We start from the raw sequence: 17,954 nt of genomic DNA on the forward strand, positions 1-17,954 counted from the left end.
TTTGCTGATACAAATGGGTCAGAAGTGCTGGCAATGAACCACTGAAGGGAAGCAGGTCCCTGTAAGGAAGGAAGGGGAACCTCTCCTGTCACCAAGTGTTAGTAGGAGCAGGAGAGGTGGAGGCACGAGCCCAGGGCTTCGGGGTCTGACCTGGCCACTGTCTCATTTTGGAATATGGGAACCCTTGCACTCACAGGTTGGCCCCCAGTGCCTCAGCCCCTGTTTCTTACTTGGAGCCACACCTCTGTGCTTTCTCCTGTCTGGACCAAGTGGGGAAAGGTAGCCTGTCATCTGACCAGTTCTGCTCCTGAAGAGCAGACCCAGGGCTGGCCTGGGGGAGAGGTGACTGGGCTGCTCCTTGGGCCCCAGTGTCTGCCAGGGATTGGCTCTTCCCTTCCCAGAGCCCTCTTCATAAGCAAGTCCCTGCTCTCCTGCTTCTGAGATGAGAACCAGCGGACTCGGCCCGCACAACAGCGAGCTCACTGCCGAGTGTGTTAGTGAGAGGTTTGTGTGGCCGATGCACTAATCCTTGGCAGATTAGCTTCAGTCAGTGCAAACCAGGGTCTGAATGGGAAACTGACTTTAGAGAGCTCAGTCTTGGCTCAGAGGAACAAGGATCAAGGGTTTTGGGGGAAGGAGGAGAGGTAAAGATGGTTGTTAGGAGAAAATAGGTTAGGTGCAGGGAAAAGGTTACAAAGGGTGGGAAATGACTGGAAATCTGACCTTACATAGTTTCTAGACTGTGGGTAAGTATCTGGAGCACCTTGGGTGATTGTCTAGGAAGGTCACTGTTCCGCTGGTGAAGTCCATTAGAGCTGGTGTCACGAGGATGAGGAGCACCTTGATTTTCAGCAAGGCAGCACTCCAGGGCTCCCATTTTCCCCATTCTGAACCCCTACCTCTAGGAGCCCGTCCCCATGGGTCTGTTTTTTGTTTTCAAGGAAAGAGGGGAAGGGAGAAAGGGAGAGGAAGCATTAGAGATTCCTGGGGAGTCTATGCCAACACTAACGGAATCAGAAGCACTGGAGTGGCTCTGCCGAAGGAAAAGGCAGCAGCGATACAGACCTGGCGGGGGAGGGGCGGGAGGACCAGCGTTAGGGCAACTGGGAAAGGGAAGAGGAACACCTATTTTCCTCTTCCAAAGATAATGGTTCAAAATCTGAGTTCTCAGACCTAAGTGTGGGCTGTGAGGACGATTCAGACAGCTTCAGGAGAGCGCGGCCGAACTGGGGAAACAGGTTGGAAAGGGACAAGCTCCGGAGGTTGCAGAGTCTCTCTCGGGATCCCTGCGCTGCGAGTGCGGGACCCGCATTCTCTAGGTTCCTCTATTACTGGGGTCTCTAAAAGAAGCCAAGGCCAAATAGGAAAAAGAGCGGGGAAAGGAAACGCTTAGGGTTTTCTCGCGGGTTTGTGCGCTGCGCCCCCCCGCGGCCGCTCGGCGCGGCTACAGAAGTACTTGGTGACTCGCCGGCGGCACTGCTCGCAGCGAACAGCGCAGCACCAGTGGAATTTGCAGTTGCAGCTGGACACGGTCTCAGCGCGGCGCTCCTCCACCGCTAGCCCGCAATCCCCGCAGAGCCGGCGGCAGCTGCGACGCTCCCAGCGGCCCAGGGCCCGCCCGCGCCGCAGGCACTCTCGGCCTTCGGTGCCCAGCAGTCCTAGCGTTTTGTTCTCCAGGCAGTAGTCTGGGGAATCCTCCAAGTGCACCAGCTCCCGCGTGGAGATGGAGCGAAAGGTGTCGGCGATGGCGCCGCGGCCGGCCGCGCTGTTGCCAGCACCCTGCAGCAGGTCCACCTTGAGAGCTGCATGGTACTTCTCCTTCAGGTGCGCACCCACCTCGCGGAACTCAGGCAGCTGCAGCCAGCAGGTCTGCGTGGTGCAGCTGCCAGACACGCCGTGGCACTTACACGTGCGTTTCATGGTGCCTTTTACTGCCTGGGGAGAGAGTTAGGAGTGAGCGGGCCGGGGATTAAGCGCGTGGGGTGTCTGCCTCTGGGGGATTGAGAGGCGTCTAGCCAGTCAACATCGCTTTAGTAAGTACCTCGTTTTTCCAAATGGTTAAAAGAAGCGAAGAGTCCTCATGTAGAAGTGGTAGTGGATGAAGCCAACTGCCTAACGCCAGGGGCTGCAGAACTCACCTTGCGGCCGGCCTCATTGTTATGCAGGTTCATGGCTGCCCGGGCATCCTGTCCCGTCTCCAAGGCATCGACAAATTGCTTGGATATTGCCTCTCCAAAGCCCACGTTGTCACTACAGCCTCCCCACAGCCAGCCTTGACCCCCTAGAAAAGTGCAGGGAGAGGAAAGATCATTGAGCAGTCGGTGCAGAGCCTCCTAAGCAGCTGTTTCTAATTGGGTTTTGGGGCTTTGGGATGGGAAAAGATTAAGGTTGGATGAGTGCTTGTCTACAGATCAGTTTCAGCCTAGATTTGTTTTTGCTTTTTTTTTTTTTTTTTTGTGCGCTCACGTCCAGCCAATCCCCTACTTAGGACTCCATGACATAAGTAGTTGCTGAGTGAATTCTATGCAAGGTGCCGGTGTGTCCCTCTACATAAATTTCTGGCCTTTGGGCAAAGTGGGCACGTGGCCCGCCAGCGACTGATTTAGAGAAGGGACAAAATGGCGCGAACATTGAGGGGGATACAGAGGAGCAATTGAAGTAATATGGAATTGAAGTATTGATAAGTTGGAAATTGAGCCAGAGGGGACAGTGGAAGTAAAGAGTGGAAAGGGAACAGAGGCAACGTGGAAGGATGTTCCCACTATGTTTGAGAGAGTGACTGGATTGAATGCATGGGGAGTGTTGTTTAGTTGTTGTTATTATTGTGTTTAAAGAGACGACTCAGTAGGAAAAGGAGAACCCATGCTGCTTTTAACCTGGTTTGACACTGTAGGGTTTGGACTTAACTGGTTGGCCCTGATTCTTGTCAGATTTAGAAAAATACAACTCTTCTTCCTCCTCCCCTTCCCAGCTACTCACCAAGCTGTTCATTCTTCAAGTGAACTTTACTGGCCTGCCCTCCCTACCCCAATATCACTACTCACCCAGTTGTCCATTGCGGGAGTCATCACAGCCACAGTTGTCAAAATCCCCAAGGCTGCAGTTTCTAGTCAGAGTGTACATGACCCCAGCAGAACTGATGGCATGTACAAATGCTGTCTCCCGATTAGCTGGCAGGAACCAAAAATTGGGTGAGTTAGAGGGAGGAGTTGTAACCCAAAGAAATACCAGTCACGCACCTCCCTTCAATACAGTCGTTATCCTTTCCTTCCCCAGCTCCATCCTACTTGCCACCTTTATAATGTACCTTACTCTTAACCAGCTCCGTTCCAGCCCTGGTCTCAGCCCTACTCTTCTCCCCTCCCATCTTTTCGAGTCATACACTTTTGGTTAGGAGGCAAGAGTTTTGTTGACATTCATGGTTGTAAAGGACTTAGGTGGGAAAGAGCCTGAGAAGAAATGGGGAAGAGAGAAATCTGAAGGCCAGGTTAGCACGAACTTATCCCCATTTCCTCTGGAAACGTTGAAGTCTAAGGGGCATGCGCCAGCTGGTTCTGCAAAGAACCTCCAACTGCCAGCTCTTTTATTTACTGGCATGGCCCCTCTGTCTTCTCCATGGGAATTTGGTCTCCAGGCCTGTTCTCACTTGCCTTGTACCTCTCTGCGGAGCCTGCTGAAGGAAGGGACTAAGAGGAACGAGCAATTCTAGCCCATACCTACCTCCTGATGTTCTTTTATATTGTGAAGAAGGAAGCCTTTAGCCACCAGGAGGCCAAAGATGATATAGGGTTGGGGGTGAGACAAGGTCCATTTCTCGAGTAGTGAGGGTGTTGGGGAAGAAGGAATAAAACTCTGTAGGTAGGAAAGAGGGGCTGGAGATGGAACAGAAAAGACCCCAGAGAGGGAGATGACCTGAGAGTCAAGACCAGGTGGGGAATTAGGGTGTAGAGGAGGCAAGGGGCCATCCCTGAAGAGCGGGGCTCTAACCTGTGGCCAGGGGGTCCAGGGAGCGGTGGCCGAGGCTTTCCTTACCACTGCGAAGGCCGCCATGGCTGGACAGCTGCAGGGCTCGCTCAGGGCAGTTCCAGCGGTCCCAGGCAAACTGGTATTTGCATTCTTCAATACCGCTCTGGGCACCAGCTGCCACGCTGCTGGAGTAGATCAGGTAAGCCTGAGGGACATGGGTCAGATTCAGACTCAAAGCAGCTGGACTTGGGAGACGTTTGCCCTAAAGTGGCTAAGCCCCTCTCTTCCCTCTCTTCCTGCCCTCTCTCTCATCCCTCCAAAATAATAACAGAGTGAGCCCTTTAAATATGCTATCTCATTTAACATTACTAATAACCTGGTGAAATAGGAACCATTTTATAGGTTAGGAATCTGAGGATCGGAGAGGTGAATTAAAGCAATTTGCCTAAGGTCCCACAGCTAGCAATGAAATTCGGTTTTATCAGACATTAGACATGACTTTATTCACTGTACCATTCTACCTCTCCAACGTGATTCCAAGTTACACAGCTCATGAATTTTCAGATGTCCTCATCCCATTACTATCTTAGAAAATAACATATTGGAACTGGAAATGTCCTTAGAGATAATGCAGTACAATGCCAACATCTTAAGGATGGAAAACTGCATCCCACCACTGCACTGAGACGGTTTTGTGACTGCGGCCTGACACTGCGACAGGCTATCAATGCTTCTGGCTTTGGAGATTCTGGGTATGAATTCAGAATCGATACTCCTGAGTTCCTGTCTTAGCTCTGACACTAGTTTGCAGTGTGGTCAGGGGGGCGTCACTAAACCCCTCTGTGCCACTGCTTTTCTAGTTACAGCATGATAAGAGATGCAGATATAATCAAAAGAAATTGGCATGTATTGTCTTCAGTCATGAAGCTGAAAATAGTGAAATCCAACCAAATCAAAATAATTTCTTTCTTACCTTTGGGCCAGTCATCAGAAAATTGTTCACTGACCTAGAAGAGAGGAAAACCACAGAGCATAATGGAGATGCGCCAACTCATTTTTGCCGCCAAGAGTCGTAAGGATTACTTCAGTAAACGTAATTGATAGAAAGGAAGGGAAAGTGATTTTGCCAAGGAAAAATTATAATAAGGAATCTATTAAAAGACTACTTATTTAATTAAAAGAAGGAATATATATAAGAGGAACTAGTATAATGCTTCCTTTGGATTTTTAAAATTTCAAATACCAAAAATGTTGGGAGTAATGCTTGATCATTGTTTTGCCATGGGTGGGAATAGAGCTAGCTAGCATCTCACTGCTGTGTACCAGATGTTCTACTCTCAGTGTTTTACATGTTGATCTTGTTAAATACTTACTACCGGGCATTATTATCTCTAGTTTTCAAATAGGGAATGTGAGAGTAAAAAAAAAGTATTAAAAGTCACCCAGCTAGTCAATGATTGAATCATAATTTGAATCCAGGTCTGTCTGACTCCACTGGACTCCGAGAAGGATAGTTCTCTAGTCATAAAGAGGTAAGCAGTGGAATATCTTTCTAGGGACTGAGTCATAATTAAATCCAAAAACAAATCATCTGACTCTGTAAAATAGTTCGGCTGTTCCTTTCAAAACTAAAAGCGGACTTGTCATACGACTTAGCAGTTCCCACTCTCGGGCATTTATCCCTGAGAAATGAAGAGTTATTTTTATTTAGGATGCTGTATATAGATGTTTATAGCAAGTTTATTTGTAATAACCCAAATTTGAAATTGTCTAAGTGTCCTTCACAGGAATAAGTGTGGTACAGCCATACCATGAACTACTACTTAACAATGAAAAGGAGTGAACAACTGATACAAGCAACAACTTGAACGAACCTCAAGAAAATTATATGGAGCCATCAAAGCCAATCTCAAAAGGATACAAACTGCATGAGTTCATTTATGTAACAATTATGAGATACATAATTATAGTGCTGGAGAATAGATTAGTGGTTTCCAAGGGTTAGGGATGAAGGATGGGTGTGGCTATAAAGAGAGTCTTGTGATGGCAGAATTTAGTGTCTTGACTGTGGTATGATGATACAAAGAAATACACGAGGCAAAATTGCATTGAGCTATACATACACATACTTACATGAATGGGTGTTTATAGAATGAGTGGTCTGAATAAACTTTATAAGTATTGTACTATAGTTGTAAGATATTACCACCAGGGGTGACTTGTGTGGGACTTGCCTGCACATTTCTTTGCAACCTTCTGCAAGTCTATAATTACATAAAAATTCAGGACCTAGCTGGTTGGCTCAGTGGTAGAACATAGATGGGCCTTGTGCGTGGATGTCTCGGGTTCATTTTCTAGTCGGGGCACACAGGAGAGACAACCATCTGCTCCACCCCTCCCCCGTCTCTCTCTCTCTCTCTCTCTCTCTCTCTCTCTCTCTCTCTCTCTCTCCCTCCCTCTCTAGCTTTCTTTCTCTTCCCCTCCCACAGCCATGGCTCAATTGGTTTAAGCATATCAGCCCCAGACACTGAGGATGGCTCCATGGAGCCTCAGGCACTGAAAATAGCTCAGTTGCGGACATGGCCCCAGATGGGCAGAGCATTGGCCCCTGACGGGGGTTGCTGTGTGGATCCCGGTTGGGGTGGATGTGGGAGCCTATCTCTCTGTCTTCCCTCTTCTCACTTGGAAAAAGAAGAAAAAAAATAAAAAATTTAATGCATACCTACATAATCTGGAGTGCCAGAGATGTGTGGCAGAGGGACTTAAGGATAGGCATTTAAAAATTCACCCATGTATATTACCTATTATCTTTCTTTTCCCATTATAACAGAAGAAAGTAACATGGGGATCATTAGGTATTATTCCATGAAAGTTGGTGTACCCTGCAATAGTAAAGGCCTGTATGGTGCTGGCCATCATCACAAAGCAGATTTGGAAACTAAAGAGACTGAGAAAGTTCAGTCTTCTGTCAGAGGCCAAAAGAGATTGGCTGACTCTCTTCACACAGAACACACACAATGCCTAAAATGGGGGTAGTTTTTGGAAAACAGTATTATATACTGGGAAGCTGCCATATGAGAGAAGATGAAAAAGATTTGGAAATAGGTGTAATAGAATTTTAGGATATCATAAAAGACTGCATAGTCTAGCAAAACTAAAGCCCAATTTCTAAAGCCTAGCAGGCAAAATTAACTTGACTGAGAAGTATAATATAAACTAAAAACAAATTATATGGGTTCACAATTGCTGAAGCCATTATGGGTTTGCAGATAAATTTCTGATCCTGAGAAACTGGCATCAGACGGGTCAGCCAGGCTCTGTATTTCAGAGAAAGGCACTTGAGCTTGCTCTGGCTCAGAAGGGCATTCTGCATGTCAGGACTAGCTGTCAAAGATTCTTGGATGTTACTAGGTGAGACAGAGGCTAATTCCCATTCCCCAGGACAGGCAGTATCAGGAAAGTATGCAAAACAACAATGCAAAAATCCAATGGCAGACAAAGGAGAAAGCTTTGCCCTGAGCCTGGGTGAAGAGACTTCCTGTGAGAAGATACAAAATTGTAATCACAGGGAGTGCTGGGCAGATGCTAGAGGATTCTTTTTTCCTCAAAGGCCCAACAATAGGTAAAGATTTCTATGTCACACAGGTCTAGTTCAATTAATTCATCAGTCAGATTTAATTGAACACCTGCCATGAGACACGACTGTCAGCCTTATTTGGACAACATTCCCATAAACTGACTTGTATTGGTAACCCCTGAGTTATTTGCAGACATATTAGAACCATTATGGCTGACTTACTCATATAGAAATTATCTAATCTTAAGAATAGACTCATGGCCTGACTAGGCAGTGGTGCAGTGGATAGAGCGTTGGACTGGGATGCAGAGGACCCAGGTTTGAGACCCTGAGGTCGCCAGCTTGAGCACGGGCTCATCTGGTTTGAGCAAAAAGCTCACCAGCTTGGACCCAAGGTCGCTGGCTCAAGCAAAGGGTTACTCGATCTGCTGAAGGCCCGTGGTCAAGGCACATATGAGAAAGCAATCAATGAACAACTAAGATGTCGCAACAAAAAACTGATGATTGATGCTTCTCATCTCTCTCCGTTCCTCTCTGTCTGTCCCTATCTATCCCTCTCTCTGACTCTCTCTCTCTCTCTCTCTCTCTCTCTCTATCCCTGTAAAACAAACAAACAACAACGAAAGAAAAGACTCATGCACCTGACCTGTGGTGGCGCGGTGGATAAAGCGTCGACCTGGAACACCGAGGTTGCTGGTTCAAAAAAACCCTGCACTTGCCTGGTCAAGGCACATATGGGAGTTAATGCTTCCTGCTCCTCCTCCCTTTCTCTCTCTCTCTCTCTCTCTCACTCTATCTCCTCCCTAAAAAATGAATAAATAAATTTTTTAAAAAATTAAAAAAAAAAAAGAAAAGACTCATGATACATATTAACTAGACTTACTGTAATGGTCATTCCACTATATATACACATATGAAATCATGTTGTACACCAAAAACTAATATATCAATTATTCTCAAACAGAAAAAAAAAAAGACTGCTGTCCTTGTGGTGGGCACCAAAGAAGGATCTTGGGTTTTTTTTATTTTTATTATTTTTTTATTTTAGAAAGAAGAGAGAGAGAGAGAAGGGGGGAGGAGCAGGAAGCATCAACTCCCATATGTGCCTTGACCAGGCAAGCCCAGGGTTTCGAACCAGCGACCTCAGAATTTCCAGGTCGACGCTTTATCCACTGCGCCACCACAGGTCAGGCCAGAAGGATCTTGTTTTTTATTAATGTGACAATGGCAAGATTTCCTTTTGGGGGTAAAATATAATATGGATTACAGAAAGCATGGTGAGTGAGTGATGTCAGAAGGGAGGACGAGAATCTAAATCCATAACAACCTGAAAGCGCCCGACATGCGTGATCTCGGAGGCTAAGCCGGGTCGGCCCTGGTTACATCATGGGTGGGAGACAGCCTCAGAATGTGTGGAAGGGAGAAAGAGAGCCAAAGAAGGATTTGAAGTGTTGTGCAGGTACCACCTGTGGACAGTTCTATATGACTGAAGGAAAGATGCTGACAAATACTGGAAGATTAAAATCTGTTTAGCAGCTGGAGGCAGATCTCTACAGAGGTGGTGCAAGCAGCACACCCCTAGGCAGAGGTACAAGCTTCCGTTCCTCATACGTGCAATCACTGATGATACCACCCACACTGGGTGTCGTCAAAGGCTGTATGTCTTCCTGAAACCTCCCAACTGTTCTCATAACTTTTCTTGAACTCCAGATTTATATATCCAAATATATTCTTTTTTTTTTTTAACTTTTTTTTTTTTTTTTTAATTTTTATTTTATTTATTCATTTTAGAGAGGAGAGAGAGAGAGACACAGAGAGAGAGAGACAGAGACAGAGACAGGGGAGAGGAGCTGGAAGCATCAACTCCCATACGTGCCCCGACCAGGCAAGCCCAGGGTTTCAAACCAGCAACCCCAGCATTTCCAAGTTGGCGCTCTATCCACTGCGCCACCACAGGTCAGGCTTTTTTTCCTTTTTTTGGTATTTTTCCGAAGCTGGAAATGGGGAGAGACAGTCAGACAGACTCCTGCATGCGCCCGACCAGGATCCACCCGGCACGCCCACCAGGGGCGACGCTCTGCCCACCAGGGGGCGATGCTCTGCCCCTCCGGGGCGTCGCTCTGCCGCGACCAGAGCCACTCTAGCGCCTGGGGCAGAGGCCAAGGAGCCATCCCCAGCGCCCGGGCCATCTTTGCTCCAATGGAGCCTTGGCTGCGGGAGGAGAAGAGAGAGACAGAGAGGAAGGAGGGGAGGGGGGTGAAGAAGCAAATGGGCACCTCTCCCATGTGCCCTGGCAGGGAATCGAACCCGGGCCCCCCGCACGCCAGGCCGACGCTCTACCGCTGAGCCAACCGGCCAGGGCCTCCAAATATATTCTTGATGTCTCCATTGCAGTGTTTCATAGGCATCTCAAACTTGCTTAATACTGCAAACTGGACCCCCGATCTTCACGACCACCATCCCAAACCTGCTCCTTCCATACTCTACCCCATCTAAGAAAGTCAGATGGAAATCAGACTCGTCTTTGGCTCCTATCTTTCTCTCACACCATGTATTCAATCAGTCATCACATCAGGCCGGTTTCAGCTGAGAATACATCCAGACTCTCACCAGTTCTCAGCACTGACACTTCCACCACCCTGGTCCAAGGCGTCATTCTCTCTTGCCTGCTTTAGCCTACTAACTGACCTTGCTTCTGCCTTTATTCTCCCACATTCTACTCTCAAAATGATTGGTCCCTTTTAAGAGTGATCCCTTTGAAATAGAAATAAAAAATTTTCATTCTCTGCTCAAAATCATTCTAGTGGTTGCCTGTCTTACATAGAGGGGAAGCCAAAGTCCCATTGTGGTTTGTAAGCTCCTACGCAATGTGGCCCCAGTTAGTCTCCTGGCCTCGTCTCCTGCCACCCTCCCCGTGCTTACTCTGCTCCGGCCACATGGTCTCCTGGTTCCTCAGACATACCAGGCACTGTCCAGCCTCCAAGTTACTGTACTTGTTGTCTTTGCCTGGAATACTTTTATTCAGATACCTACATAGCTTGTTTCTTCACCTGCATCAGGCCTTTTAATCAAATGTATCATTCTCCTTGAGACTGTCCTTAGTCATCCTACTTTTAGATTTTTTTTTATTTATTCATTTTAAAGAGAGAGAAGGGGGGAGGAGCAGAAAGCATCAACTCCCATATGTGCCTTGACCAGGCAAGCCCGGGGTTTTGAACTGGTGACCTCAGCATTCCAGGTCAACACTTTACCCACTGCGCCACCACAGGTCAGGCAGTCATCCTACTTTTAAATCGCAACTCTCCCCCAGCCCTTTTCTCTGCTTCATCACTTTTCTCCATGGTACTGTCATCATCTGAACACTAGGCTGCACATCTTTATTTTTTTACTCTTCGCCTCCTCCCCCTAGCCTGTTAAGGCAGATATTCTTGGGCGTCTGTTTTGTTCAGGAAGTAGCACTAGTACCTTGAACAGTACCTGGGGATAGTAAGCATTTAATAAATATGTGTTGAACGAAAGAATGAAGGAACTCCCATTTAAGGATGGGAATAGGGAGAAGTGCCATCTGAGGAAATTCAGAAAGGCAACTATCCAGAGAGACAGGGGAAATGGAGGAATCCCTTATTCACGTCCATGGTCTTAACAATATATTATGATTATGCAACACCTCCTAAATCTTTACCTCCAGTGCTGATATTCATTTTGAGGCCCAGAGCTGCATTTCCAGATGAATGCTAGACTTCTCTCTGGGCATGTCTCAAATAGTGAAGATAATATGTCTAAAAGCCACCTTATCTTCCCTGCCAAACTTACCACTTCTCCTGACTTTACTATGTTTTGTTAATAGAGCCACTATTGGCCCTGGCCATTTGGCTCAGTGGTAGAGCGTCGGCCTGGCATGCAGAAGTCCCGGGTTCGATTCCCGGCCAGGGCACACAGGAGAAGCGCCCATCTGCTTCTCCACCCCTCCCCCTCTCCTTCCTCTCTGTCTCTCTCTTCCCTCCCGCAGCCGAGGCTCCATTGGAGCAAGGATGGCCCGGGGGCTGGGGATGGCTCCTTGGCCTCTGCCCCAGGCGCTAGAGTGGCTCTGGTCGCAACAGAGCAACGCCCTGGAGGGGCAGAGCATCGCCCCCTGGTGGGCAGAGTGTCGCCCCTGGTGGGCGTGCCGGTGGATCCCGGTCGGGCGCATGTGGGAGTCTGTCTGACTGTCTCTCCCCGTTTCCAGCTAACGGGGGGAAAAAAATAGAGCCACTATTTCCCCTCCTCTCACTAAAAAAAGAAAAAAAGACAACCCACAGAATGAGAGAAAATATTTGCAAGTAAAAAACTTACATTCAGAATATATAAAGACCAGTTATAGCCCAAATAAAAAATGGTCACAGGATCTGAATAGAGATTTCTTCAAAGAAGAAAAACAAATGGCCAATAATGTATGATATGATCCTGAACATCATTAGTCACCAGGGAAATACAATAAACTAAAATACAAAAGACAGGCCCTGGCTAGTTGGCTCAGTGGATAGAGCATTGGCCTGGCATATGGATATCCCAGGTTTGATTCCTGATCAGGGCACACAGGAGAATTGACCATCTGCCTCTCCTCCCCTCCTCTTCTCCCTTCTCTCTCTCTCTCTCTCTTTTCCTCCTGAAGCCAGTGGCTCAGTTGGCTTGAGCATTGGCCCCAGACACTAAGGATAGCTTGGTTGATTCCAGCATCGGCCCCAGTTGAGGGTCGCTGAATGGATCCCAGTAGGGGCATATGTGGGAGTTTGTCTCACTATCTCCCCTCCTCTCACTTAAAAAAATAAACAAATAAACAAATAAAACACAAAAGACAGACAATTGGCAAAGACGGCTGTTGGCAAAGAAGTGAAGAAATTAGGCCCTTCCTACATTGCTGGTGGGATTGTGAAATGGTATAGCTGTTTTGAATAGTTTGGCAGTTCCTCAAAAATCTAAGCAGGGAATTACCATATGACCCAGTGGTGCCACTCCTAGGTATGTATGTACTCAAGAGAATTAAAAACACATGTCCAGGCCCTGGCTGGTTGGCTCAGTGGTAGAGCATTGGCCTGGCGTGCAGGAGTCCCAGGTTCGATTCCCGGCCAGGGCACACAGGAGAAGCGCCCATCTGCTTCTCCACCCCTCCCCCTCTCCTTCCTTTCTGTCTCTCTCTTCCCCTCCTGCAGCCAAGGCTCCATTGGAGCAAAGATGGCCCAGGCGCTGGGGATGGCTCTGTGGCCTCTGCCTCAGGCGCTAGAATGGCTCTGGTTGCGGCAGAGCGACACCCCAAGATGGGCAGAGCATCGCCCCCTGGTGGGCATGCCGGGTAGATCCCGGTCGGGCGCATGCGGGAGTCTGTCGGACTGCCTCCCCATTTCTAACTTCGGAAAAATACAAAAAATAAAAATAAAATAAAAACACATGTCCAACAAAAAAATTGTATAGGAATGTTCATAGCAACAATATTCATAATAGCTCCCAAGTAAAAATAGCTAAAATCTCTATCAACTGATGTAAAGATTAATAAAATGTGGTATATCTATACAGTAGAATATTTGACCACAAAGAGGAATAAAGGCCTGACTGGTGGTGGCGCAGTGAATAAAGCATCAACCTGGGACACTGAGGGCCCGGGTTCAAAACCCTGAGGTTGCAGGATTGAGCACGGGCTCATCCAGCTTGATCGCAGGGTTGCTGGCTTGAGTGGGGTCATAGACATGATCCTATGATCACTGGCTTGAGCCCAAGGTCTCTGGCTTGATCAAGGGGTCACTGCCTCATCTGGATCCCCCAGGTCAAGGCACATATAAAAAGCAATCAATGAACAACTAAAGTGACACAACTATGAGTTGATGCTTCTCATCTCTTTCCCTTCTTGTCTCTCTTGCTCAAAAAAAAAAAAAAAAAAAGGAATGAAGTACATGCTACAGCATAGATGAACCTTAAAAATACCATTCTGAGTGAAAGAAGCCATACACTAAAGGCCATAAATTGTATGATTCTACTTATTAAAAAATGTCCAGCCTGGCCCTGGCCGGTTGGCTCAGTGGTAGAGCGTCGGCCTGGCGTGCAGAAGTCCCGGGTTCGATTCCCAGCCAGGGCACACAGGAGAAGCGCCCATCTGCTTCTCCACCCCTCCCCCTCTCCTTCCTCTCTGTCTCTCTCTTCCCTTCCCGCAGCCGAGGCTCCACTGGAGCAAAGATGGCCCGGGCGCTGGGGATGGCTCCTTGGCCTCTGCCCCAGGCGCTAGAGTGGCAGAGCTATGCCCCGGAGGGGCAGAGCATCGCCCCCTGGTGGGCGTGCAGGGTGGATCCCGGTCGGGCGCATGCGGGAGTCTGTCTCTCCCCGTTTCTAGCTTCGGAAAAATACAAAAAAAAAACCCCCAAAAAACCCAAAACAAACAAACAAACAAAAAAATGTCCAGCCTGACCTGTGGTAGGCACAGTGGATAAGGCGTCGACCTGGAATGCCGAGGTCGCCAGTTTGAAACCCTGGGCTTGCCTGGTCAGGGCACATATGGGAGTTGATGCTTCCTGCTCTTCCCCCTGTTCTCTCTCTCTTTCCTCTCTCTCTCTCTCCTCTCTAATAAAAATGAATAAAAACCCAAAAACTATGCATCTCTCTCTTAAAAAACAGACAAACAAACATGTTCAGCATAGACAATTCTGTAGAAACAAAGATCAGCAGGTGCCGGAGACTGAAGGAAAAGGGAATAGGCAGTCACCACTAATGCACATGGTGTTTCTTTTTAAGGTGACGAAAATGTTTTAAAATTGATTGTGGTGAGGGGTGCACGAGTTTGTGAATATTCTAAAACCCACTGATTTGTACACTTTAAAAAGGCGAATTTTATAGTGTGTGAATTATGTCTCAATAAAGCAACTATGTAAAAATCCTGCATTTTCTTAAATAAGCATCTAGTTCAAAACCACAGTCAGTGTTTCTTGAAGCCTCGCAACTATTTCCCTGCCTCATATTAAGCTTTCCCTTTATTCCCTTATACTTGACTATAAGTGAGGGTTGCCTTAATTATCTTTGTGTCCTTTTCAGCTCCTACTATAGCACCTGGACATGGTAAGTTCTCTAATAAAGATACATTGAATTGAAGTGTTTTTGAAAGAAGGATAAAAGGGTCATCAGAGGTAACAGAAAATTTGAGAATAATGACTGAAAAATGATTTGAGGGGTCAGGAGAAGGAAGTCTCTGGCAAGCCAATGCTCCCATTAATTTTCTAATGCTCTGAGCAGATAACCATGCTTCATTAGCAGATGATCATACAAGAAGCAACAGACACTGAACACTGAGTATATTACACAGGGGTTGGTGTTATAATCAAAACTTTTAGCCTGACCAAGCGGTGGCGCAGTGGATAGAGCATCGGACTGGGATGCGGAAGAACCCAGGTTCAAGACCCCGAGGACTCCAGCTTGAGCGCGGGCTCATGTGGTGTGAGCAAAAAAGCTCACCAGCTTGGACCCAAGGTTGCTGGCTTGAGCAAGAGGTTACTCGGTCTGCTGAAGGCCTGTGGTCAAGGCACATATGAGAAAGCAATCAATGAACAACTAAGGTGTCACAATGCGCAACGAAAAATTAATGATTGATGCTTCTCATCTCTCCATTCCTGTATGTCTGTCCCTGTCTATCCCTCTCTCTGACTCTGTCTCTGGAAAAAAAAGGGAAAAAAAAGAAAAAAATAAATAAAACTTTTAGCAAAGTCAATATGACCATTTAACGCTATGTATAATTATTGTTGTGCTTCGCGATAATTAGACATATGTGGTAAGCAATTTACATAAGTAACTAGTTAATTTTGCTTTGACCTGCCAAATGAAATTATTTAAGTTGTCTTTCTCCTTTTGTTAGTCTCCCAGTAGATATAGTGACACCATATCAAATTTAATTTCTATCACACAGTAATAGCTAGCATTCATCAAGTATGGTGGGAACTCTTCCGAGCACTTGACCCAGGTCCTCATTTTCCGTTTTCATAGCAACCCCCTGGGGGAGGTACTGCTGACATTTATTGAGTGTTTATCCTGTGCACACCAAATACTGTTTCAAGTGCTTTGCCTGTTTTAAGCTCACATGATTATCACAACAGTTATATGAGGGAGGAAGTATTATGTCTTCCATTTTACTGACACAGAAACTGCAACACGGAGTGGTTAGCCAGCATCAGCAGGTTAAGTGGTAAAGCCAGGGCTGGAACCTTGTCAGTCTGATTCTAGAGCATCTCCTCCACTGCTCTGCTTGCCCACAACCCTTATTTCTTGCTCTTATTCCCATCCACATTCCAGGAATCCTGGTCCCTCCAAAGTTCTTGGGAAGTATTTCTTGGAGGTCTCACTCATAAACAGCCCAGTTAACTATCACATCGTCTCCACTGTGTTTCTATCTTCCCATCGCTTCAACCCTTCCTCTGCCTCCGTGTCCACCAGGCACCCCTATTGCCCAGGCATGGGCTTTGCTTTATCTGGGTACCACCACATTCCCTAGCACGTTTTTATGGAGACTGTTGCTGTTCACACTGGGTTCTATGCATTGAAAAAGTGGGAGCAGGCCCTGACCAGCTAACTCAGCGGTAGAGCCTTGGCCCAGCGTGTGGAAGTCCCGGGTTCAATTCCCGGCCAGGGCACACAGGAGAAATGCCCATCTGCTTCTCCACCCCTCTTCCTCTCGCTTTTCTTCCTATCTCTCTCTCTCTTCTCCTGCTCTCCTGAAGTCATGGCTCGATTGGAGCAAGTTGGCCCCGGGCTGCTGAGGATGGCTCCATGGTTTCCGCCTCAGACGCTAAAAAATGTCTCAGGTTGCAATGGAGCAAGGACCCCAGATGGGCAGAGCATCACTCCCTAGGGTCGCATATGGGAGTCTGTTTCTGCCTTTCCTCCTCTCACTAAGATAGATAGATAGATAGATAGATAGATAGATAGATAGATAGATAGATAGATAGATAGATAGATAGATAAAGCCCGGTCACCCTGGCCAGATGGCTCCATTGATTGAGCATCAACCGATATGCAGAGGGTGTGGGTTTGATCCCCAGTCAGGGCACATACAGGAACAGATAAATATTTCTGTCTCTCTCTCTTTCCCTCCCTCACTCTCAATAAAATTTAAAAATTCAGGGCAACGGACATAGCACACTAAATAGATGTTAGTAATGGGGGAAAATGCAGGGGAGGAGGGCAAGGGAATACATGAAAACTCTGTATTTTCTGCTCAGGTTTTCTGTACACCTAACATCTCTCTAAAAATGTAGTCTAGCCTGACCAGGTGGTGGCGCAGTGGATAGAGCATCGGACTGGAATGCAGAGGACACAGGTTCGAGACCCCCGAGGTCGCCAGCTTGAGTGCGGGCTCATCTGGTTTGAGCAAAATTCCACCAGCTTGAGCCCAACGTCGCTGTCTCCAGCAAGGGGTTACTCAGTCTGCTGGAGGCCCACGGTCAAGGCACATATGAGAAAGCAATCAATGAACAACTAAGGTGTTGCAACGCACAATGAAAAACTAATGATTGATGCTTCTCATCTTTCCGTTCCTGTCTGTCTGTCCCTGTCTATCCCTCTCTCTGACTCACTGTCTCTGTAAAAAATAAAAAAAAATTTACAAAAAAAAACTGTAGTCTATTATAAATGTAGGGACAAATGTCTTTTAACCTCCTTTAGAGGATAACTTTTCCACTTGGGTATCAAAAGTGCTATTTGCATACAAAACTCTTACAGAGTTTTAGTAAAATAGTTTTTTCAGGTTTTTGCTTATAATAACCTTCTAGTCACCCTCCAACCCTCTTCAGTGGGCTAAAAGGGAGGGCTTGCTGACAAAGTCAGGTGACAAACTTCACTGCTGGGTCTTCTCAAATCGTGTCCTTTGGAGCGAACGCTCCCCAGGAAGCCTCCATAGTCACTCATTTAGAAAAACTGCTGGACAGCAGTGCTCCTGACCTGCCCGTGGATGCCACACCCAGGTGGCGGGCCCAGCCTGGAGCCTCTTCAAAGGGCAGTCCTATCAAAGGGTGCCATCCTGGCAAAGAAACGGGAAATTAAAAAGTATTAACTAAGTATTAACTGGTGTTCTGTTGATACCCTTCCTGGGCTCAGCCTTCGGGGCCTAAAAACGCCTTTGCTCACCCTAGAGTAGCATGGATTGGCCTGGCACACTGGCCATTATTGATTCACCCACTCTGGACCTCTTCCTCCCCAATAACAATTCTCTGAAGAATAATCCAGGGCATGTTCCAATTTTAGGGAAGACGCTTTATTACCTAGGGAGCTGGCAGTTTCCGTTGTCCCAAAACAAATATGTGACAACTAGGGTCTGGCCTCTTACACAGGATAATTCCTCAGTAAGACTCTGACAGAAGCTCTAACCCTGCCCCTGTCCTCAGATCTGTTCCTGGCCTTTCTGTGA

At 47.1% G+C, this 17,954-nt stretch overlaps 1 protein-coding gene across 1 annotated transcript in view; it reads right to left on the reverse strand.

Annotated features, from left to right (window-relative positions):
• Positions 1-1,362: 1,362 nt before the first annotated feature.
• The window catches only part of WNT8B (Wnt family member 8B), a 29,818-nt gene continuing 13,226 nt past the window's right edge, over positions 1,363-17,954 (reverse strand). Inside the window, exons 2-6 of the mRNA XM_066355433.1 lie at positions 4,940-4,973; positions 4,033-4,171; positions 3,045-3,170; positions 2,139-2,281; positions 1,363-1,935 (exon numbers count right to left, since the gene is read on the reverse strand). Of these exons, the coding sequence (XP_066211530.1) occupies positions 1,390-1,935; positions 2,139-2,281; positions 3,045-3,170; positions 4,033-4,171; positions 4,940-4,973 (988 nt within the window). The 3' untranslated portion in view covers positions 1,363-1,389. The remainder of the gene's footprint in view (positions 1,936-2,138; positions 2,282-3,044; positions 3,171-4,032; positions 4,172-4,939; positions 4,974-17,954) is intronic.

This window comes from Saccopteryx leptura, chromosome 13, assembly GCF_036850995.1.
Source record: "Saccopteryx leptura isolate mSacLep1 chromosome 13, mSacLep1_pri_phased_curated, whole genome shotgun sequence".
Lineage (NCBI taxonomy): Eukaryota > Metazoa > Chordata > Mammalia > Chiroptera > Emballonuridae > Saccopteryx > Saccopteryx leptura.